The sequence below is a fragment of the Chiloscyllium punctatum genome, chromosome 45, assembly GCF_047496795.1.
Source record: "Chiloscyllium punctatum isolate Juve2018m chromosome 45, sChiPun1.3, whole genome shotgun sequence".
Lineage (NCBI taxonomy): Eukaryota > Metazoa > Chordata > Chondrichthyes > Orectolobiformes > Hemiscylliidae > Chiloscyllium > Chiloscyllium punctatum.
In genome coordinates this window covers 46,776,747-46,801,007 of record NC_092783.1, presented here as the reverse complement: position 1 = coordinate 46,801,007, position 24,261 = coordinate 46,776,747, and the positions used below count along the sequence as shown (strand labels likewise).

General features: G+C 41.5%; 1 protein-coding gene across 2 annotated transcripts in view; it reads left to right on the top strand.

The window, feature by feature from the left end:
- LOC140467360 (MAP kinase-activated protein kinase 2) overlaps window positions 1–24,261 on the top strand; it is a 232,221-nt gene that overhangs the window by 90,320 nt on the left and 117,640 nt on the right. The window contains exon 1 of one of the 2 annotated variants that reach the window (XM_072563668.1): window positions 10,739–10,777. The exons of the other annotated variant lie outside the window; for it this stretch is intronic. Within the exon in view, the coding sequence (XP_072419769.1) occupies window positions 10,754–10,777 (24 nt within the window). The 5' untranslated portion in view covers window positions 10,739–10,753. Of the gene's footprint in view, window positions 1–10,738; window positions 10,778–24,261 lie in introns of those variants that run through there. 2 annotated transcript variants of the gene reach the window in all.

Here is a 24,261-nt window from a genome sequence, read left to right as displayed (position 1 = left end):
TTACCCCACGTGTGGCAGCACCGGAGGTTTGTACAGCTGCAGCATGATCTTATGGCTCCGAAACTGAATCCATCTACCAATAAAAGCTAACATGCCGTATGCCTCCTTAACTTGTGTGGCAACTTTCAGGTTTCTGTGTATATGGACACAGAGCTCTCTCTGCTCATCTATTCTGTATTCCTATTGTTCCTTCCAAAGTGAATCACCTCACACTTTTCTACATTAAACACCATTTACCACCTCTCAGCCCAGCTCTGCAGCTTATCTATGTCCATCTGTAACCTGCAACATCCTTCAGCACTATCCACAACTCTACCAACCTTAGTGTCATCTGCAAATTTACTAACCCATTCTTCTACACCCTCATCCAGGTCATTTATAAAAATGACAAACAGCAACAGATCCAAAACAGATGTGATACACTGCTAGTAACTGAATCCGGGATAAATATTTCCCATCAACCACCACCCACTGTCTTCTTTCAGCTAGCCAACTTCTGATCCAGACCACTAAATCACCCTTTGTATTTTGTGTAATAGCTTACCGTGGGGAAACTTATCAAATGCTTTAATGAAATCCATATACACCACATCAACCACTTTACCCTCATCCACCTGTTTGGTCACCTTCTTAAATAACTCAACACTTTTGTCAAGGGAAGGTCATGCCTCACAAACCTTTATTGACTATCCCTAATCAACTTATTCCTTTCTAGACAATGATAAATCCTATCTCTTATAACCCCTTCCAACACTTTACCCACAACCAAAGTAAGGCTTACTGTTCAATAATTACCAGGATTGTCTCTATTCCCCTTGTTGAACAAGGGGACAGCATTTGCTATCCTCCAGTTTTCTGACACTATTCCTGTAGACAATGATAATCTAAAGATCAAAGCAAAATGCTCTGCAATCTCCTCACTGGCTTCCCAGAGAATCCTAGGATAAATCCTATCTTGTCTATTCTCACACTTAGCAGAATCGCTAACCCATCCTCCTTGGTGATTTTATCAATGTGCTAAGTGGACATGTTGGAACTCCCTCCCTGACACCATTGTAGATGTACCTTTCCATGGGCTGCATCTGTCCAGGAAGATGGCTCACAGACAACTTGAAGAATTTGTGATAGGCCACAAATGCTGGCTTTACTAGTCGTGCCCACATGCTATGATTGAATTCAAATAAAATGCTTCATGGAGGATGAAACTGGTTTGATGCCAGCAGTAAAGAAACAGGCTAGGAGCACACTGGCAGCCTCTTCTAGACTGGGACAGTTCTCATTTTCCACGTACTTAGAAAATATTGCCGCAACATTCAATTTCCCACCCAGAAAAGCTGAGGAAGCGAGTTTCCAAGAAAAGGCTGAATAAACATTGTGAACTTCAGCAGAAGAAAGATTGGGCAAAGTGAAGAATCATTGGCTGATTCACCGCAAGTTTGATTTCACAGGGTGGACAGCTTCATCCTGCAGTGTCCTCTACTCCTTCGCACTCCCCTCTCATTTCTGTATCGGTGGTTTGCTTCGTTGTCATCATGTCAGGTGTCATCTCCCCTCTATTTTTACAGCTTATCTGGATTTCTTCAAAATCACTTTCTAGATGGATTGGCACAGAACTGGCAAGGAGACGTCAGTGAAATGTTGCCAGACTGGTGTTTTAATGTCCTTACTACTGTAATTTTTGTTAAGTATTATTGGATTACCTGTATGTTCATTCAGGGTACCTTTTTTTGCTTTTGACACCTCAGCACAGCATTAAATTATCTATTCATAGGATAAGACTCCATTCCCTAAGGCCTATCAGCAGGAAGTTTATGGGTATTTAAGCGGGCATTGGATAGGTATATGGAGGATAGTGGGTTAGTGTAGGTTAGGTGTGCTTTGATCGGCGCAACATCGAGGGCCGAAGGGCCTGGACTGCGCTGTAATGTTCTATGTTCTATGTTCTATGTAACAGCAGGGTGTGTCTGATCCTGCTGCCTATTTTGAGTTAACAAAATCAATTGTCAATGAGACCAGTTAATTTCCAGTTTGATGCTGGTCATTGATGGTAAATGCACAACTTTGAACTAGATTAACCGTTTTTTTAAAGAGAAGAAAGCATACTGAGCACAAGTTTCTACTTCTATTAGCGCGTCTTATTTGAATTAAACGAGACAATCACGAGCAAGCTATTCAAATTTCCAGCCATTGATTTCAGACGCACTGGTTTTTTTTTGTTTACAGGTGTAGCACCCTCTGCTGCTCAAGGACAGCATCATTATTCACAATCAAAATAGTTTGGACTGAGATTCATCCAGAGTAAACAAAGATGTGGAAAGCTTCTGGTGAAGAGCTCTTCATGGTGGTGGGAAATAGAGATGGGTTCATTTCAGGTTTAGGGTGTTTGCAATTTGCTCATCCACTTTTGCTGCAGACAGTAATCCTAGATCTGCAATATTTTAAACCACAATAGCCCTCTACCTGTCTCATACGGTTTGATGTGAATATGTGCCCGGTGGTATCCAATTACTGTCCGTTGTGGTTGGCTGACAAGCAGAGGGGAAGGTATAAGTTGTCAGAATGAATTTCTGATTAGATACAGCATCCTGATAAAAGTGAGTGTGCTGTTAAAGATAAAAGACTTGTGTAGGTTGCAGTCCTGGTGAGCTGTGCTGAATACTTGTTGGCTGATTTTGTAAATTATTGATCAAATAAATTCAAGTAGCAATAGATGCTGGTTCCAAGTTTGTTGCAAACGGAGACTGTTGTAGAGGATTAAAATGATTCTTATTGAACTGAAATGAGTACAGTGATAAATGCACTGATCCTGCTTTACGGAGCTCTGATGTTCTGAGCTCTCACTGAAGTCTGTTTAGTTGCACCATATCATCGGTGTCCTGGCGTGCAGTCGCAGATTGGTTCTCCGAAGTGAATCTGTTGGGATTTACACACAGTGCAGGATGATATCTTCACATTCATGTCTGGAGACAATCCGCTATGCCAGTGAGCTTTCCCAAGTGTCAAGTCCTCAAAGCAGATAACTGGAGCTAAATATATTCCTGGCTTTGATACTCCATGCAGCTTGGATATTATTGGTGTGTGTAAAACACATGTGCCACTGTGTTGTTTGACTCGCTTTCTGAAATAGTTGATGGAACTTGTGCTTATTCATCTGTGCCTCCCCAAGGATCTGTACTCTACTGTTGGAAGTCTGCTTGATTGATTGATTCAGTCGGTGGCCTCTTGTTTGCTTATGCTCAGTTAGGCGGGTTGAAGTAAACTGGGGAAAAAACCTATTTATTTTTTGCCAGCTGATTTTACTATGTTGTGAGAGCCTTATGCAATAAGGTATTGGGCAAAAGTGAGGACTGCAGATGCTAGAAACCAGGAGTTTAGATCTGGAAGAGCACAGCAGGTCAGGCAGCATCCAAGGAGCAGGGAAAAAAAAAAAATCGACATTTCGGGCAAAAAGCCCTTCATCAGGAATAAGGTATTGGTTAAGCCCAGCTTGGATTCGCTCAGTCACACTGCCAAATCCTGATGTATGTAGCCTCACACGGTGCTGTAGATTTCCCTTGACCCAGGCAAGGCCACAAATCTCTGCATTCCATTCTTCCAATCCCAGTTTAACTTCATATAGATCTGCCACTCTGCTCACCACCCTTTTTGCCTTTTTGGCATAGCTTTTTGGCTGTTCTGTGGGATGCTGCTTCAAGCAAGCATGGTGTTTAGTGACTGGCTGTAGACTGGCACGTATGCCCCAAGTCTCCTTTATCCAGGATATATAAACACATACACTGTACAACCGCTCCCCCATATAGACACACACTATTGACGAAGCTTCTCTCACTAAATAAACCTATACTGACCTTTTTTTGAACTGTTACATTATTTCTTCTGATCAATAAAATGATTGCCAGTGATGTATTTATGGATATTGGTGTTGAAATGTCTGCAGACAGACAGTGGTCAGATAATTTATTTGCAAGCCAAGCTGGTCAAAATAAACTGAATATAAATGAATTCCAAGTGGCTTTTTCAAAGAATCTATTCAGATGAAACTTGGTTATAGGCTCATCAAGAAAACTAGGATTTAGCCTGGAGGACACTTTGGCAGTTTCCTGTGAGAATGCATTGATAGTTGTTTTTGTGGCTATGTTACATGACAACGTTTAATGTGTCCCAACCAGAAAATGCTGCAAAAAAAAATGTTCTCTGATAAAACAATACAAATGGAGTGCCATTAGGATTTTATTGACTTTGTGAATTATCATTTCAATTATGAAGACATACAGTTAAAATTCAGAATCTTTTCAAGTAAAGTTGGACAATGTTTATTTGTTTGTCTGTCTATTGGAGTTGGGGTGGTGGCAGCATTTTTGGTGCCAACTTATTGTTGGCCAACCTGCCTGTAATTTGAGGTACTGCAGACATCAATCTTCTGAAGCCTTGAAAAATCTCTGCAAAGGTGGGGGTTGACTTGCACACTGCACATCAAAGTTTAGTTGTGGGTGTTCAGCATTTTTAACATGCTGTTGACATGCAAAGTCTGCTCTGCATGGTTGTGTCCTAATTTCCCGTGAACACAGACTGTACCATCTGATCCCTTGCCCCAATTTGAGGTACCTCTTAGTGAAGCATCCAGTTCCGGAGTTCTACATTAAATACGACTGTGAAAGTGGATATGGCATACTGTGTCTGAAAAATGGCATTGACCTTTTACTCAATTCTATGATGTTTTGGGGCAGAAGAATGTAGCCATCTTATACTCCCAAATCAACTTCTACACCTATGATTTATGAGCATCATTAAAACCTCTTTTAATACATTAACACTTCAAGCACTGGAATTTCCACCCTTAAGGTTTATGCCTCAAGCGCTTTTTCCTTTTTAAGAAACTCCTTCAAATCCACCATTTTGTCAAACCTTTTGACTACCTGCCCTACCATAGCTCTCTGTCAATTTGTTTTTGCCTGATTAACATTTTGGGGGATACTGAACAACATTAAAGGCACTACATAAATGCACATTGATGCTATTGAAAGGTCCCTCATGCAAGTGATGAGATTCTTGCTGCCAGCTCTCTAGCCAGTGAAAGCCCCATGTTGCCTACATTGGGAAGGCCAGCCACATTACCTGTCTCTGGGACCCTGCCTGGCAAATTCCCCTGCCCCATGACTGACTACGTACCAGTGGGCAACTCATTCCTTCAAACGGCAGTGGGGAACAGGAAAGTATTCTGAGAGTCTTCCTGTCAACATCCATTCCCCCCACAACCCACCACTGTGAAGGGAGTAAACAATGAGTACATCTTTAAATATTGGTGCCTGTTTGGGTGGCATGGTGGCTCAGTTGGTTAGCTCTGTTGCCTTACAGCGCCAAGGACACAGGTTTGATTCCAGCCTCTGGCGACTGTCTGCGTGGAGTTTGCACATTTTTCCCCATGTCTGCGTGGGTTTCCTCTGGTGCTCCAGTTTCCTCCCACAGTCCAAAAGATTTGCAGGTTGGGTGAATTGGACATGCTAACTTGCCCAGTGTTCAGGAATGTGTAGGTTAGGTGTGTTAGTCAGGGAAAAATGTACAGTAATAGGGTTGGAGAAAGGGACTGGGTAGGTAACTCTTCGGAAGGTCGGTGTGCACTTGTTGGGCCAAATGGCATGTTTACACACTGTAGGGATTCTGTGGTTTTTAATATGGGTCACCCAGGAGCCAATGATTTGACTTCTGGCATTTATTCTGTGATCCCACAAGGAAAGAGTTTGCTACAGTTTTAAGAAATGATATGAGCTGCCTCACAAATGCTCGCTTCCATGACACTGAATTAAAATGAACTTTATTGTAAAAACAAACTGAGCCACATACTGCCCCATACATGTGAAAGTTTACCTGTGGAGCTTTAGTGCTAACATGCTGGACATCTAACTTTGACTTTATTTCAGGTTTCCAGCTAACAACTTATCATTTGACTCTCCTATTATTCTACAGCGTATTCAGAGTGTTTTGCTGAGGTTTCCTCTGTTCACCAGAAATATCTCAATGGTGTAGGTTTACTATTGTTTAGCAATATCTGGTGAAGCATCTTTCATTGCAGAGTTCCCAATGTGAATGCTCTACAATATCTGTCCAGTGGAGTGTGTGGTCTACCTTGTACAAAACATCTATTTAAACGAGTAACAGCTTGCAATGACATACAATGTCTCAAAATACTACGCAGAAGCACAGAAATGGGTTTCAAGAACTAGTGATGGAGATTTAAAAGGGCTAACTAAAACTTGGTAAAATGGAAGTAAATTTTGAGGTGTTTAGGAGGAGAGAGGCAGGAGTGCCTTATAAGGAAATTCTTATACAAGGCAGAGGGAGGGCAGGACAAAAGGGACAGATTTGGTTGCAGAGTTCTGGGTGGTAGGGGATGTAGGGTTGAAGGAGTTAGTGAGGTATGAGGCTTCGAAACAATTTAAACACTTGCTGGAAATTTGAAGTTGTGTGGGGACTTGGGGCAGTTTGTGATAGTGGAGCTTTGATTTTGCTGAAGCTAAAATATAGAAAATGACAGGCTTTTGGAGCATTTTGGAAGTCTGAGATGGTCAGAGGGGGAGGGTATTGTTACTGAGGTGGAAGTATCTGAGCTTTATGACAGAGGATATGGACTCAGCTTGGCTAGCAGTTGCATATGTGCCTCAGAATGTCACCACCTCTTGTTCAAACTGAGATAGTTGGCTGGGATTCGGTGGTTGGGAGGATGGTATGACTGGCGTAGGTATGGACTTTATGATGGGGGCCAGAGCTGTAATTATGTCTTCCTGCTATTTGATAATGGTACTCTGTGGCTCATCTAAATGCTCTGGCTATGACTTGTAGGCATAAATGATTGTGTGAAGATGCATATAAAGTAATGGTTCTGAGAAAAACTGAAGTTGGAAACTGTATTAAGCTCCATCCAAACTAATGACTCGAAGGATTTGAGTGGACAAAGGCAGAACATCCTAGGATCTTGCAAGATGAACTATATCCACAGCTTTCCTAATGGTCTCACTAACAATATTTATCTGACTAGGGTACTTTTTTTTGCATTATAGCAATCAGGTACAATTTACATCTTGTTTTAGACAACATCCTCTAATATTCTGACTTGTGATTTTCCTTTACAATTGTAAACCAAGTTAGGTCCTTAAACCCAACCCAGCAACAACAATGATGGCAGCAAACTACTCCAGCCACAGGCTGGGATTGCTTGGTCTTAACACCTCACCCCATCTTTAAGCAGCCATTTTTAAAAAAAGTACTTCCACCACCTCTCCTAACGTGTGCTTGATTTCTGGTTTTGTTTTTCTCTCTGTAAATGGCCTTGGAATATTTTTATGCACTCATGGTTTTATGTAAGTTGCTGGTGGTGGAGGTGATAATAAATGTAGGCTTTGGCCTTGCATGAGCCCTGTGTTTTGTTTTCGCTCTTGCTGGGGAAGGAGTAAGGGAGGAAGCTGCTCAAGGGAAAAATTGCCTTCTGTCATTGGCATTCAAAATAATTGCTGTCTCTGCCATTCAAAATAATGAGTGCACTTCATCCTTCACCTGATTCTCATAGCTTGCTGACTTTACTATCACCAACTGTCATCCTTCATCTCCTCTAGTGCATCTCCCTATCTTCCTCCATGCTATGTTTTTGCTTTATTTGTGATTCTGCCGTGAGGTTGCCTTTTCTGTTAGCACTTCACTGTCATAGAGAACATTACTTGCTCAATAATGATGAAAGCTTTTTTTAAGAATGCTTTCCACTTTTTTACAAGTTCTGGATGTGGGTGAATGTTAATATCTCTGCTTCCCTACCCAATCTGCCACAGAGTGGTGTTACAACTATTCTGTTCAGGGACAACAATGGAAAGGACAGACAGGGGAGTTGAGGAGAGCAGCGACAGTATTCAGCACAGGCTGATTTTGAGCCATTTAACAAGTTAACAGCCCCTTGAAAATACATATGCATTGTTAGAATCCTAAGGCCCAGAGAATGGTGGTGAAACTAGGAATGTTTACTGTCGCTACATTGTTAAACAGACAATATCTTCAGGCATCTGCTAGTGTGCAAATGAATGCAGACTCTGGAGGTTGTCGTCTGTGGTTTTCCACAGGGTATACTGTAATGTTTATGTCCTTGCAGGTCGAAATTATTTGACTTAACATGAAACAAACCGCTAAAGAATTGTGGATGCTGAAGATCAAAAATAGAAATAGCTGGAAAACCTCAGCAGGTCTGGCACTGTGGAGAAAAAGCAGAGTTACTATTTCAGGTCCACTGACCCTCTTTCAGAATGTAATCAGAGATGAAAATGTTGGTCAGTGAATTCCCCAGACTTGCCACTCTCCGGCTGAAGAAATTTCTCCTCCACAGTTCTGAAAGTTTTACCTCTTATCCTTAAACTAACATCCCTCGTTCTGAACTCCACCATCAGGAACATCCTTCCTGCATCTGTCTAGCTTTGTTAGAATTTTATCGGTTTCTGAGATTACCCCCTTATTCTTAACTCCTGTGAGTACGATCCAGACTTGATGCATGCTTTCATCCTTTTGAGGTATTTGTCTCACTGTACAACCAATTAAAGTTGTGGCTCATTGAACGAGGTGTAATTAGGATTTTAATGGCATGCTTGCAGACCAAGCTCACCGGTCCTAAATAAACTAATTTTATGGCTATGGAGTGTCAAATTTCTCTCTCATCATAAATATTATAGGTTTTTAACATCAAAAATGTTATTTTGGTTTCTTTGTAAAGGTTTTGATATTTGAGCTTCCATGCGTACACCCAATTATTTTGCTGTCTGTAAAATTATTACAAAATATAGGGATAAATCAGTGCCTTTTAATTTGGTGTCTGTGAGAATTCCTCAGTCTTACTGCTTAATGTATAAAGATTTGTTGGATGCCAGAGATCCCTTGGAGCTGGCACTGGCATCAAACTAAACCTGGGAAGGGGAAATCCATACCGCAGAGTGTGCTAGATTTTTGTGGGCAGTGGTGGTGAGTGCTGTTGCTTCAGGCCAATGTCAATGAACCAAGTTTTAACTAGTCTCGCAGTTACTTTTGATGTTTTTTGACACTCCTCAAATTCCAAATATGAAAAACAGTCATTTTAAAATGCTAATAACTAATCTAACTTTGGAAGAAAGCACTGGAGGATAATGTGGATGAGGATTTCAATTTCAATAGTATATGAAGCAAGATGGCTGGAGGTCTATGATTAACATAGAAGCAGACAGTCTTTGTAATGGAAGTGATATAGATTCTGCGGCCTAGCTTGGGATGAAGTATAAGTTTGCTAATAGTCTCCTTCACTCTTAAGTCAGACAAGAATGGAGTCATTGACAAAGATGAAGTATCAGTGACAGGAACCCTATACAATTAATTAAAATTTGCCAATGTTTAGTGGAAGGAAACTTCCATAATGGTCAACCAGTGTGACAGCACAGAAAGGTCAGGTGCATCACAAAGAAATTGAGTTAAATGTTACCAGTGTTTATATGGAAGCCGAATCCGAGTGTTTGGAAATAACTTGCAGTAGAAATTTGAACTCCATTAATATCTCTTCATATTTTAGAAAAATGGTGACTGGAAAGAAAGAACTTGCTTTATTTATGTCTCATCACATTTCTCCGAAATATGACTTCACATGAGTGAGTTGGAGTAAAGTTATTATGCCTGCAATGTTCATTTCAGGTCTTCAAATAAATTCTTTGCAGCTTAGGGTAGCTATTAGGTCAATTTGCATTTTCAGTTGATGACTGTGTTGTTGGATTAAATTCTATGAATTCTTTTGATGCAGTATTTCCATCTTTTAAAAGCTCCTTCCAACTTGTCTCATTAAAACTGTGAAACTGGAAAAGATAGTGATTGAGTTTTGTAACTCATGGAGAAAACGTGAAGAAACCTAGTGCATTAATCATTTGCGTTTTGCCCTCGGAATACTATATAAGTGAAAGAGTGTTTGAGCTGTTGAAAGTATTTTAGGCCAATGCACAGCCTGAAGCCCAATAGCAGCTAGCAGCTCTTGCTCAGTGCTATTGTTAGTTCAACATTGTACCACTACAAATCTACTTTGGTTAAAGCTGTGAGGTTCTGCTGAAGAATATTAGTCTGACTCGGCTGTAAAGTTTGATACTCCAGGCTGGTGGTAAACGAGTCCTCAAACAGTTGGGATGTAGAGAATAACAAAGACGGATGATCTTTCAAACCGCTTCATTATTTCTAAACAGTCAAAAGGGCTGTGTTCACAGGAGGAATTACAATTAGTTTGTTGGTTATGTTACCACTGTTCCCTGAGAGGTTCAACTTCTGAATCATTGGTAATTGCAACAAAAGGATTGGATCTCTTATGGGATTTTAGATCCTTTGTTCTCTGGGTTTCGTTCCCTCTTTCTCTACCTCTATTTTGGTTTCATGTCATTTTTTAGTTTTTAAATTTACCCTTTTTAACAAAAAATTTATACTGTGGACTAGCAGAAATGCCTCCTGTAGCCCACCTTATTAATTTCCCCTCGTAAATGCGGAAACATCTCCACATTCCTTTGCTTAGGGCGAGGGACATTGCACATCTTTTGGGTAATGGGAGACACTGGACTTTGCAACGTGCCACTTTTTGGAAGCAGTCCAGTTTTGCAGCAATTGACTTCGATGCAGGAGTTGATTCCGATGACATGAGAGGAAGGAAGTGGTCCTCCTCCCTCGAGTGCTATTTCTCCAATGGAAATTGGGAAATACAGTTCTGGTGGTCTAGACAAAATACCTAATGAGTGAAGGAATAGGAGATAAAGTGAGTATTACCTGAGAATTTACTTTATACTTTTTAGCATTTTTTAAAATCATGCAAAAACTGAAAAACAGCAACTATGGATTATTGCTAATAATTGACATTTGTATAAATTCTATTTGCTACTTCATCAAATGAATATTTCAGGAGCTGAGTATATAGAAGTGAGAGCTCTTTTTGGCACATCTAATACACTTCCACTTTGCTTTGCTCTAATTTAGGTGTATAATGAGCTATCCCTCTCCTTTTAACTCAGCTTGAATCACTGATCACATATACTCCATCGTGACTTAAGTGTGACAGAGATGGTGTATGGTATTAAGAGCTTCAAAGATGTACTAATGCTGTGCAGATATTTGAAATCTTGCACTCGACATAAAAAGGATTTGCTCACTTCAATTCATTAAGGAAAAATATTTGAATCTATACATAACCCTTCATCATTTGTGAGACTAAAGCATGATTTCTAAACATTTATGTTGAAATTACATTGAAAATTACTTTAAAACTAAAGGAACAGTGATCAGGTATTGAACTTGAGTAAGAGACAGTCTCCTGTTGAGCTATAGTCATTAATGGCTGTGCCTGTCATTATATGGGTGAAGACCAGAATTGAAAATACCAGACCCAACTGGAGTACTAATTCTCTGGATTATTGTTTTGTCATCATTGAACCATTCAAATTGACACGATTTCGATTGGAAGTTGCCATTCTCATAATTCTGTTCCTTATAATTGAAGCTATTTTCTTTAGATCAAGTCAGTGAGCATCATGAAAGTTTCAATTGTGCTTTAGTTTCCCACTGCACAATTAGCCTGAGACCGTTTGCTTTGTTGAAGACAATACCTGCCAACTTGAAGGTTCATCATCCAGTACTCAATCTTTGCACAAAAGGAACCCAGTGTTTAACCCTTTACATCATGCTGACTGATGTCTTGCCTATCTCAAATTCTTGGTTTAACAGACTTAGGACATTAACTTCCTTCAGGTGAAGGATGAAACACCCAGAATAAAAGCTTGATGCAAAAGGAAAATGTACTGTAGGTGTGAATGCCTTTTTATTTTTTGTTCGTTTTGTTTTGAGAAGTGTGGGAGTAGGCATATTTGGTGGTGACTGACACATCATATCCACTGGGAGAAAATCTGGCCAAACACACATTAAGAGCTAACAGGCGGAGCATAGGCAACAGGCTTTGATGATGGGGTCTTGGGTTTCCATAAGCTGCCAGCTAATCTGAGGGTCATCTTTATCCCTCTGCTGGGAAAGCAGATAAATGGGGGTGGAGAATTGTTAATTGGTGATGGATTGAGAAGGGCAGCCATAGACCTTTTGCCTAGACCTTGAGCAGTAGAGTGGTGATAAGAAAGGTTACAACCACTGTGCCGCAAGAGCCTATCGTGTGGGCCAGGATGCCTGGTTCAAATCCCGCCTGCACCAGAGGTGTGTCAAAGTGCGTCCAAACAGGTTGGTTAAAAATACCTAGAGTGGTGAGAATAGGTCATATCTTCCCTTCAGGTCAACTCCATATTTCTCATTCTCATCACTTCTCTAACCACCTTGTGGAAAACTGTGCCATTGATCGGTCTAGGGTCATATATTTTTTAGCACTTAGCATTTTCTTGCCCATTAACAAACCTACACAGTGTGGAAACAAGCCATTTAGTCCCACAAGTCCACATGATCCTCCGAAGAGTAACCCACCCAGACCCCATTCCCCTACTCTATTATGCTGTATTTACACCTGACTAATGCATTTATCTTGTGCATCCCTGAACACTGAGCAGCTTAGCCAATTCACCTCAGCAGCACATCTTTGGATTGTGGGAGAGAACTGGAGCACCCAGAGGAAATCCATGCAGACACAGGGAGAACGTGTAAACTCCACACAGACAGTCGCCCAAGGCTGGAATCGAACCGGGTCCCTGGTGCTGCAAGGCAGCAGTGCTAACCACTGAGCCACTATGCCACCCTACATGATTCGATTCCATTAGATTCCTTATAGTGTGGAAACAGGCCCTTCAGCCCAACCTGTCCACACCTACCCTCCGAAGAGTAACCCACCCAGACCCATTTTCCTCCTACTGACTAATGCACCTAGCACTATGGGCAATTTAGCATGGTCAATTCACCTGACCTGCACATCTTTGGACTGTGGGAGGAAACCGGAGCACCTGGAGGAAACTCACGCAGACATAGGGAGAATGTGCAAACTCCATACAGATAGTCACCTGAGGCTGGAATCGAACCTGGGACGCTGGTGCTGTGATGCAGCAGTGCTAACCACTGAGCCACTGTGCTCCCATGAGATGTGTATGAAGGCAGATGGAATACTTTCCTTCAATAGCCAAAACTTTGAATACAGTAGCAAGGATGTTATGAAGGAGCTGTATTTAAAATATTAACATTTTAGATTACAGCTGGAGTATTGTGTGCAGTTCTAGTTGCCATTGATAGGTAGGATGGGATTGCACTAGAAGGTTGCAGAAGTGATTCAATGGATGTTGCATAGTCTGGAGTAATTCAGCTATGAATAGAGACTGCAGTTGATTAAGTTTTGAGGGACAAAGGCAGGGTAGCTTGGGAGAAACCTTGCCCCTTAGCAGAGCGGGTTGATAATTGGGGCATCATTTTAAAGGTAGGTAGCAGGAAGTTTTGAGGGGAAGAGAAAATCACCCTGAGGTTTTTGGACATCTGGAACCCACTGCCTAACAGGGTAGTGGACTTTTAGTATTTAGATGAGCACTTGAAATACTATAGGAACAGGGTTATGAGTCAAGTGCTCGGGTGGCACAGTGGCCTCAATGGTTAGCACAACTGCCTCACAGTGCCAGGGACATGGGCTTAATTCTAGCTTGGTTGTCTGTACAAACTCTACATAAACAAACATTCTTCCCGTATCTTTATGGGTTTCCTCTGGGTGCTCGGATTTCCTCCCACAGTTTCAAGGATGTGCAGGTTAGGTGGATTGGCCATGGGAATTGTGGGGGTGGATCTAGATGGGATGGTCTTCAGAAGGATTGGGCTGAATGGCCTCTTTCTGCCCTGCTGGGATTGTATTTTGGAAAATGAGATGAAAGAGAGGGATGTTTGTTGACTGGCATGGACACAATGGGGCAGAACTTCTCTCTGTGCTATAAATCTCTGTGACCGTATGACATTGGGTCATGGTGTGGGCATTCAATGTTTTGAACTACCTGAATTTCAGTTTTGATCAGTCACTGGAGGGAGAACCTCAGATTTTTGTTTTCTTACTGATATTTTTGTAATACTTCTGATCTTTGAAATGCAAATTTTTAGGTGAACAAAATTCTGATTCTTCTGAGCATAATGGGAGCTTTATTTCAAGTTTAATCTCAAAAGATGAAATTGGTGATCACTTTTGAATTGTGTATGTATAAGCAGATTTTTGAATAACCTCTAATTGGTTTGATTTTCAAATTTCATTTACATAATTTGCAAAAGTGATTGGGTGCCATTGGAAATGCTATGAAATGATTTTAGATGTTTTACAACATTTAAGATACTATACAAATGCATGCTTTTTACTGTGGTAGCACCAATCTATAAATATTGTCCCTTTCCATGACTGTAGACATGAATCAAAGAAAAGATTGCAACATTGACTCATTCTCATTAGGTTCTGTTTGACATTAATTAGCTATTACACTAATTGCCAGTTTTAATGCGTTAGTGGTCCTGAAAGGGAATTACCTCATTTTGAGGGATTGTACAGAAACCAACAATAATCATTGTTTTTGAGCAAAACTACATTGTGACACTGTATCACCTTTAGACAGGAATTGTTTGGAAACCACTCTTCAGGATATCCTCAGTAGATATTCTTAAAACACCTTGTTAATTTGTATCCGAAGAAAAAAAATTTTTTTTTTTTGTAATGTTCATTTATGGGATGTGGATGTCTCCGGATTCACTAATCATCCTCAATTCCCTTGAAGAGCCATCTTTTGGAATTGGTGGATGTAGCACCTTCCGTTGCCCTGGGATGTCCCAAAGCACTTGACACCAGTTCTTAAAAAATGCACAATTACTGCTTCATTTCCTACATTACAAGCAAACTCCTAAATACAGCAATGTGATAATGACCAGACAATCTAATTTTGAGTGATGTTGACAACTATTGGGTAGGGAACAGGAGAATGATGTGACATATTTTACTTGCAACTGAGGGGTAGGGAGTTTAATGTCTGATCTGAAAGATGGCACCTTTAACAGTGCAGCTTTCCCTTGGAACTGCACTGGACGTCAATCTATTTTCTACTTCTCATTGAATAGGGATCTGAACGTGTAATGTTTGGGCTCTGAACAGTACCAATTATGCATCAGCTTGATACCTCAACTCCACAGATCTTCTGGTAAAGCAAGTGCAAGGAGATCCATGATTATACCTAATGCATGCTTTTGATACTGTTGGGAAGTGGGGTGGTGGGGTGAGAAGGATTGATCTCTCTGGGGAAGCAGCAACAGCCAAATTTGTGGCACCAGGGTTAGCTCTGCTGCATAGCAAGGGAGAAAAAAAAAATTCGGAAAGCTTTAGTGATGGGCGGTTCTGGGGCTGCAAATGAGACTCTCTATTGGTAGATTACCTGCCTGGTGCCAGGGTTAGGGATGCCTCTGAGCAGCTGCAGGACATTCTGAAGGAGAGTGTGAACAGCCAGCAGTCATGGTATGTGTCAGCACCAATGATGTGGATGAAAATAAGAAATGAAGTCCTAGAACAGGAGTTTAGAGAATTAGTAGATTAAAGAGAAGGACTACCAATTTTGTAATCTCCAGATTATTTCCAGTGCACCTCACGACTGGGTATAGGAATAGGAAGATTGGCCAGATGAACGTGTGGCTAAAGGGGTGTGGTGTAGGAGGGAGGGATTTAGATTTTTGGATTGTTAGGACAGTTTCTGGGGAAGGTGAAACCTCTACAAGCTGAATGGGTTGCAACTGAACCGGAATGGGTCCAATATCCTGGCTGTGAGGTTTGTTCGTGCTGTTGGGGAGGTTTTAAACTAATTTGGGGGAATGGGGCATGGAGTAGATGCAGGGCCAGGAGCAAGGTCCAAGCAGATGTAAAAGTAATACTAGGACAGTTCCCAGTGGCTAATGAGATGTATCCCAGGCTGCTATAGAAGGCAAGAGAGGAGGTTGCTGGGGCCCTGGCAGAGATATTTCATTCTTCGCTGGCCACAGGTGAAGTGCCAGATAACCGGAGGATAGCTAATGTCCTTCCGTTGTTCAAGAAAGGCAGCAGTGATAGGCCACGTAATTACAGACCAGATAGTCTGACATCAGTTGTAAGGTAATTATTGGAACAAATTCAGAGGAACAGGATTAATCAATCCTTAGAAAGGTAGGGATTGATCAGGGATATTCAGCATTGGTTTGTTTGACTAATTTATTTTAGTTTTTTCTGAAAAGGTGACAAAATATACTGATGAGAGTGGTGCAGTTGATGTGGTTTACATGGACTTCAGTAAGGCTTTTGGCAAGGTCCCACTTAGAAGGTTGGTGCAAAAAGTAAGAGCCTGTGGGATCCAAGGCAAGTTGGCAATCTGGATTCACAATTGGCTAACAAATAGGCAAAGGGTGATGGTAAAGGGATGTTTTGGTGATTGGAATCCTGTGACCAGCAGTGTACCACAGGGATTGGTGCTGGGACCCTTGCTGGCTGTTATGTACATTAATGTAAATGTAGAAGATATAATTAGTAAATTTGTAGATGACATGGAAATTGGTGGTGTTATAGTAAGGAAGATGGTCTCAGGTTGCAGCTTGACACTGATCAACTGGTAAATTGGGCACAGCAATGACAGATGGAATTTAATCTGATAAGTGTGAGGTGATACATTTTGGGAGGTTGAATAAGGGAAGGATTTGCACAATGAATGGTAGGTCCCTAGAGAGTACTGAGGAGCAAAGGGATCTTGATGTACAAGTCCATAAATCCCTGAAGATATTAGTGCAGGTATACAGGGCATATGGATACTTGCTTTCATTAGCCGGAAGTAGGGAATATAGGAGCAGGGGTGGCTTGTTGCAACTTTACAAAACATTGGTTCGGACACAGATGGAATACTGTGTACAATCTCAGCTGCTGCAGTATGTGAATGATGTGATTGCACTGGAGAGAGTGCAGAGGAACTTTGCTGGGATGTTGCCTGAAATGGAAAGTGTCAGCATGAGGAGAGACTGAGTTTGTTTTTCTTGGCGCAGAGGAGGCTGAGGGGGATCTAATTTGAGATATTCAAGGTTACGAGAGGCATAGACAGAGTAGATGGTGAGAATCACTTCCCCGTGGCAAATATGTCTGAGACCAGAAAGTGTAAGCTTAAGGTAAGGAGTGAGTGGTTCAGAGGGATCTGAGGAAAAATTCTTTTATCCAGAGGATGGGTAGAAATATAGAACGTGGTGCCTGAGAGAACTAAAAACAGAAATTGCTGGAAAACTCAACAGGTCTGGCAGCATCTGTGGAGAGAAAGCAGAGTTTGAAGGAGGGTCATTAGGCCCGAAAGATTAATTCTGCCTTCTCTCCACAGTTCCTGCCAGACCTGCTGAGTTTTCCAGTAATTTTCATTTGTTTGTTTCTTCCAGGATCTGCAGTTTTTTTTTCCCTGCTTGAATAGATAGTGGAGGCAGGTACGTTTTCATCATTTTAAGAAGTATCTGAACGAGCTGCCAGGGCACAGTAGGCTATGGACCAAGTGCAGGTAAATAGGATTACTGTAGTTTGGTATTTGTCAGTCAGCCTAGACATGGTGGGCCAAAGAACCGGTTTCTATATTGTATGACTCAGTGACAATGAAGACCATTTTAGGATGGTGCTGAAGATGGGTAATTAAAAACAGCACTGCTACTGAACAAAATCTAGTTGGAATGCTTTTGACAGCCTGTTTTCTTTCAAGGTATATTCATTCAGGCAAATTCTTTTGAACAAAAGAAATCTTTAAATTTCAGCTACCATTAAAGGAAAGGAGCATGAAAATAATGTTCAAGATTAATAGCTTGTGCTGTTCATGGTTTGGACACGTCATGGTGATGAAACAAGCACTTTACTGAAGAGAATGTACCCTACAGATTACAGTACTATACAAGAATTTGTAATCCAGTTCTTCAACCCATTCCTAAACAGCTCTGTACATACAATGGAGCCCTAATGAGATCAACTCTTAATATTTCTGTCAAGAATTCATGTATACCAATTATTTTAATACAAAAGTGGAGCTGTCTGTAATTCATCATCCACCTCGAAATATAGTGCAGTATTAGTGGAACTTGAGTAATGACAAACCTGTGTCTAATACTGATCAACATTGCTAATGAGTACTGTGAAAAACAAGTTCTAATCCTCTGGAAGAACTGGGCTATTATGCTCCGTCTCCAGATAGTCCATCCTGTCTCCGACTAACACTGAGGAAGTTGAACTTCCAAGGAGCAAATCCCCTGCTCCCCGGACCCTCTGCAAAATTCTGAATTGGAGTTCAAAGTGGAGATGTCAGACGGTTTCAAAAGTTTCCTTGGGTAGTTATCCAAGGAATTCTCGACAGAAAAGTCCTAGTCCTACTCAGTAACTGACCTTCCTCTATCTGACCTGATTATCGCCCACCAACTGACTCAGTGTCACTCAATCCTTTTTCTCCCCTAGCACCTGATGAGCCCTTGGCCTGGACCCCCATCTATGTGACCTAACTGGAACCCGCCACCTGGCTCCGACCAGCTACCACCCCAACCATCCCCCAAATTACCTGACAATCTCACCTGACTATCCATCTCACTATATTGCCAATCACCGCTGTTGCCTTACCCACATATCTTATCCTCATACACACCGACAAATGCTCTAATGCATGAAGAAGCAGTTTAAGTGTCCCAAGGCTTTTCACTACTGGCTGGAATACATCAGCTCATTACTGTAAAAGAGAGTATGGTTATCTTCCCTGCCTGACAATCCACCTTTAAAAGGAAGGACTCCAATTACAGGTAAGCAGTCAATATCTGAAGAGGTAGAAGTTAGGATTGGACATCCTGGCCAGAAATATGAAGCTTGGTTGCAGTGGGGAAAGGGGAAGAGCAGAGCCCCAATCTGATTGTGATTGCCACTGTCCAGAAGATGCAGAGCAAATGTGTTGCAATAATTAATCATTTCTGATATTTAGAGTTTCATTTGCAGTAAATGAGAATGACAGAAACTTAAAGGGTTTTTTTTCCTCAAGCAAAGCCCATTGCAGCAGATGGTATCCAAGCAATGGACCTCCCCTCTTCCTAGTCTCATTTCAAGTTCTTACATGCATCATATAAGATATTTGGGTCAAATCTTGACTTGGCATAACAAAGCATAAGTTGGTCAATAGCTAAACATGTTGTCAATACCCAATCACCCAACCTACGATGTCGCACAGTCTATGGGCTAGATGTTGTAGTTAAAATAGCAAGAAATTATCAGTGCCTACTATTAGTTAATGAGCAAATGCGACAACACTTTCTCATAACATCAATACAATTAGACATGAAAATTAGGAATTTTCTAGAAACTCTCTTTTCCCGGTATCTTGCTGGGATACCTGGTATTGAATCACATAGAAATGAGTGAAATTGTCCTAGTTAGCAAAAGAGGCCTACTAAACACTCCAGAGAATGTTAGGTCTTGTATGTTTTAGTGGAATTCAATTTTTCCTTGATGCAACAAGTCTCAAGTTTCACCAAACAACCTCTCTAGCTCTGACAATGAGTCTTTTACAAGTATTTTTTCAGATTTTTATTATTGGATTTAAGTAAAATTGTAAAAGTTTAAATATTACTTTATCTTTCAGTCTCCGACCATCTACTGAAGATTTATTAAGTTGTTGCTCATTCTATACGATTATGAATTCTGGATGATTACCCATTTGTAACAAGGAAGGGATGGTGTAGTTGGCATCCTTATCTTCAGCTGTTCTGTTAATACAACATTTGTAAATTGCTTTCCCCACATAGGACCAATCTTGTCTTGTGTAGCTAGGAGTCAGTCATTGCTTCATAATCTTTCTGGGAAACCATTGAGACATTGTTACATTCCATGCGTTATAGAAGTGCAGGTTCTTGTTGTCTGGCATCATGGCTTCACCATATATGCCAATCCTGAAGCTGTACTGTAAATGTAGTGTGACTCCATTTAAGTAATGGCTCGAACAGAGAAACTTAATCAATTTTGCATGAGAAGCAGATTTCATTTTGTTTCAGGGTTAGTTAGGGCCTATTCGGTCTTGACTGATACGACTGTTGGTTGATTAGTCCTCAGATTAGGATAGAGGGTTTGGGACACGATGGAGCATGCACCTCTGAACATCTGCTCCCTTGGATGTCTCTCTGTTCTTAGTGTGCTGTATTTAGGTGCCTCCCTTACCAAGGAGGGACTCTTGGGAGATCCAACAAACCTCTTAATTAGCACCATATAATAATTTCAATGTCTATAATACAATTCTCTGGTACTGTGCATCTTAGATTAGATTACTTACAGTGTGGAAACAGGCCCTTCGGCCCAACAAGTCCACACCGCCCCGCTGAAGCGCAACCCACCCATACCCCTACATTTACCCCTTACCTAACAATACGGGCAATTTAGATTGGCCAATTCACCTGACCTGCACCTCTTTGGACTGTGGGAGGAAACCGGAGCACCCAGAGGAAACCCACGCAGACACGGGGAGAATGTGCAAACTCCACACAGACAGTCGCCTGAGGTGGGAATTGAACCCAGGTCTCTGGCGCTGTGAGGCAGCAGTGCTAACCACTGTGCCACCGTGCCGCCCACGGTTATATCTTCTATAACCTTTAACCAGCTGACGTTAGTGTTAATTTATTTTAATAAAACAAAAAACTATGGATGCTGGAATTCTGGAACAGAGAATAAAAAGCTGGAGAAACTCAGTAGATCTGGCAAGAACCGTGGAGAAAAAGCAGAGTTAACATTTCATAGAATTCCTACAGTTTGGAAGCAGGCCATTCGAGTTCTCACTGACCTTCCAAAGAGCATCCCACCCAGACCCGATCCCTGCATTTTCCATGGCTAATCCAACTCACCTGCACATCCCAGTACATTATGGCAATTTAGCAGAGCCAATTCACCTAACTTGCACATCATTATGGACTTTATGGAGGAAACTGGAGCACCCAGAAGGAACCCGCACAGTCACTGGGAGAATGTGCAAACTCCACACAGACAGTTGCCGAAGGGTGAAATAGTGCCCGGTCTCTGGTGCTGCCAGATAGCAGTGCTAACCACTGAGCCATTTCTGAATCTGTTTTGAAGAAAGGTTATTGGACCTAAAACATTAACTCTGATTTCTCTCCATGGATGCTGCCAGATCGGCACGATGGCTCAGTGGCTCGCACTGCTGCCTCACAGCAGAGGGTCCCAGGTTTGATTCCAGCCTCGGGCAACTGTCTGTGTGGAGTTTGCACATTCTCCCAGTATCTGCGTGGGTTTCCTCTGGGTGCTCCATTTCTTCCCACAGTCCAAAGATGTGCAGGTCAGGTGAATTGGCCATGCTAAATTGCCTGTAGTGTTAGGTGCATTAGTCAGAGAGAAATGTGTCTGGGTGGGTTACTCATCAGAGGGTCAGTGTGGACTTGTTGGGCCGAAGGGCCTGTTTTCACTGTAGGGAATCTAATCTAACCTACTCTGAGTTTCTCCAGCAATTTCTGTTTTCATTATATTCTTTTACTTTTGTCTTGAACATGTGCCTTCTCGTTGTAGTGTCACCTTTTGTTTAAATTGTACTCCCAAATAGTTTCGGTTGTTGTCTTCCTGATCCTCTTTGTGAATACACTATCAAAACAGCGATGCTTTTTAAAAATTTTTCTATTTTGTGAGCAGAGGTTCAAGATCAATTGCTCATATTTACTCAGAGTAGTAAGGGTATGGAATGCTTTGCCTGCAACGGTAGTAGATTCACCAAGTTTAAGTGCACTTAAGTCATCATTGGACAGGCATATGGATGTACACTGAATAGTGTAGGTGGGATGGGCTTCAGATTAGTATGACAAGGTAGTGCAACATAGAGGGACGAAGGGCCTGTACTGCGCTGTAATGTTCTAAAAGCTGAACATTTTAAGGAAATGTTTAATGCTGACAGTTCCTTTGGGTTAATGGAATCAACTGGTTTTCATCAGTTGTAGCCTTAATCAGTTGCAACTGCCTTCTGCTGTTTGGAATACAATAGGCTTCTAGTAGGAGCTGAGCAAACTGTCACTTTGTACTAGGATGTGCCTGTTAATTAAACAGCAAGAGGTCTGGCTGTCTCACGGATGGTGAATTCCAGGCAATTCTGCTGTCTGGATTGGAACCCAAACGAAATGCATTGTATTTGTTCTAGGTTTGATGTTTGAACAGACTGTTTCCTGATTGTTTAAAGCTTTGGGGCTCCACTACATGAATTCCCATCCTTGAATGAGGATGACTTTTAAAACTTTCTTCTTGCTGATATCTGCTACAAGAATAATTTATTTTTCCCCTGTTGCTGACAGGAATAATGCTGACTTTAAGGAAGTTCTGGGATTTACATATGAAAGAACTGAAACCAACATGCCCATTCTAAAAGATAAGTTGGAGATGCCGGTGTTGCACTGGGGTGTACAAAGTTAAAAATCTCAACACCAAGTTATAGTCCAACAGGCTCATTTGGAAGCACTAGCTTTCGGAGCGCTGCTCCTTCATCAGGTGGTTGTGGAGGACAATTGTAAAACACAGAATTTAAAGCAAATTTATAGCAATTTTAACTCTAAAAGATGAGACAAAAACAATCCAGATCATTTTCAATATAATTTCAGTTACTTCATACTGTAAACTTTTGCTATGAATTCTGTGTCCTACGATCTTATACTCTACAACCACCTGAAGGAGCAATGCTCTGAAAGCCAAAGCTTCCAAATAAACCTGTTGGACTTTAACCTGGTGTTGTGAGATTTTGAAACTTTGTACACACTAGTCCAACATCAGCACCTCCAGATCATGGCTGATGGGAATGAACAACAGGTGCACAGATCCTCTGTAAACTGTGGACGGACTCTCTAATTTCAAGGAGGAAGATTGGACTTGTACAGTTAGGGTTTTGACAGATGTTTTGTCAGCCATGACTTTCTTGGCAGCATGCTGCCATTTAGAGGCAGAAGGCTGTAGGTTCAGTTTCTAGCCCATCTGCACTGTCAGGTGGATGCATGGAATCTCAGGGCACTATTTTGAAGGTAATTTCTCTCTTCATACAAGGGGACTCCATTGGGAACTGAAAGGAGTGGGGCTTACATTTTTGTATAATCCCTGCTGATGGTGCTGAGTTGTTATAAAAAAGGGGGCAAGGGATGAGTTAACCCTTGGAGACGTCTACTCCATCAGCTTCTTTGTTCCCAGCTTGGCGGTATTGATTGCAACCACAAAAGCAGCATTTATAAAAGGTCTTTTAACTTGGTGCAAAATCCCAAAGTGTTTCCCAGGTGTAGTATCAAACACAATTTATCAAAGTCCCAAACAGATACTCAAGTGGGTGAGCAAAAGTGTGGTAAGAGGTAGGTTTTAAAGGGGTCTGAGATGGAGGGGGTGTGATGGTGAGGTTTTGATACTGAAACAGAGCAGTGCAATCTTCCCCTTTTTTTTGCTGGGATTTCTATAACATGGAGAGTTTTTTTTTGTTTTGTGTTTAGTTTTTTCTGATTTATGAATTGATGCTAATCGTGTCATTATGCTAGTATGAGGAAATGTCATGGGTAAAAGCAACTATGCAATTAATGCTCATGTCAGGTGCAAATTCATAGATTTCCTACAGTATGGAAGTAGGCCATTCAGTCCATCGATTCCAAATCAATCCTCGGAAGAGCATCCCACCCCTCCCCCCTTTCCCCTGAAGAATGGCTAATCCAACTAACCTGCACACCCCTGGGCATTATGGGCAATTTAGCATGGTCAATCCACCTGACCGACACATCTTTGGACTGTGGGAGGAAACCGGAGCGTATAAAAGGAAACCCCAGCAGTAACTGAGAGAATGTGCAAACTCCCAAGGGTGGAATCAAACCTAGGTCCCTGGGGCTGTGAGGCAGCAGTGTTAGCTACTGTGGACAATCACCCCAGATATTGCCACCTAGGCGTAAGAATGCTTTCTAGGACGATGTTTTGGTGAGTGTCGCTGATTAGGCTTTGCACACACTTGTGGATGCCCTCGTTTTGGACAGGTACTTGTGAAGCAGTATTTACCATCCATGTAACTTAGTTGCATTATGGGGTCTGATGACCAAGTTTTCTTTTGCTAAATAGGTCATCGGCATGCTCTGCTCACGTTATCCTAGTGAGGACCATTTCTAGGAATACTAGATGCACAGAAATTCTGCAGTCATCTCCATCTGGAAGCCCTCTGTGGGTCCCCGGTTTCCAAGTGAAATGTCTATTGGGAAACCTAGAGTCACGAGAGAGTGGGTAGTGTTATGTTAAAGCTTTAAGAGTTGAAT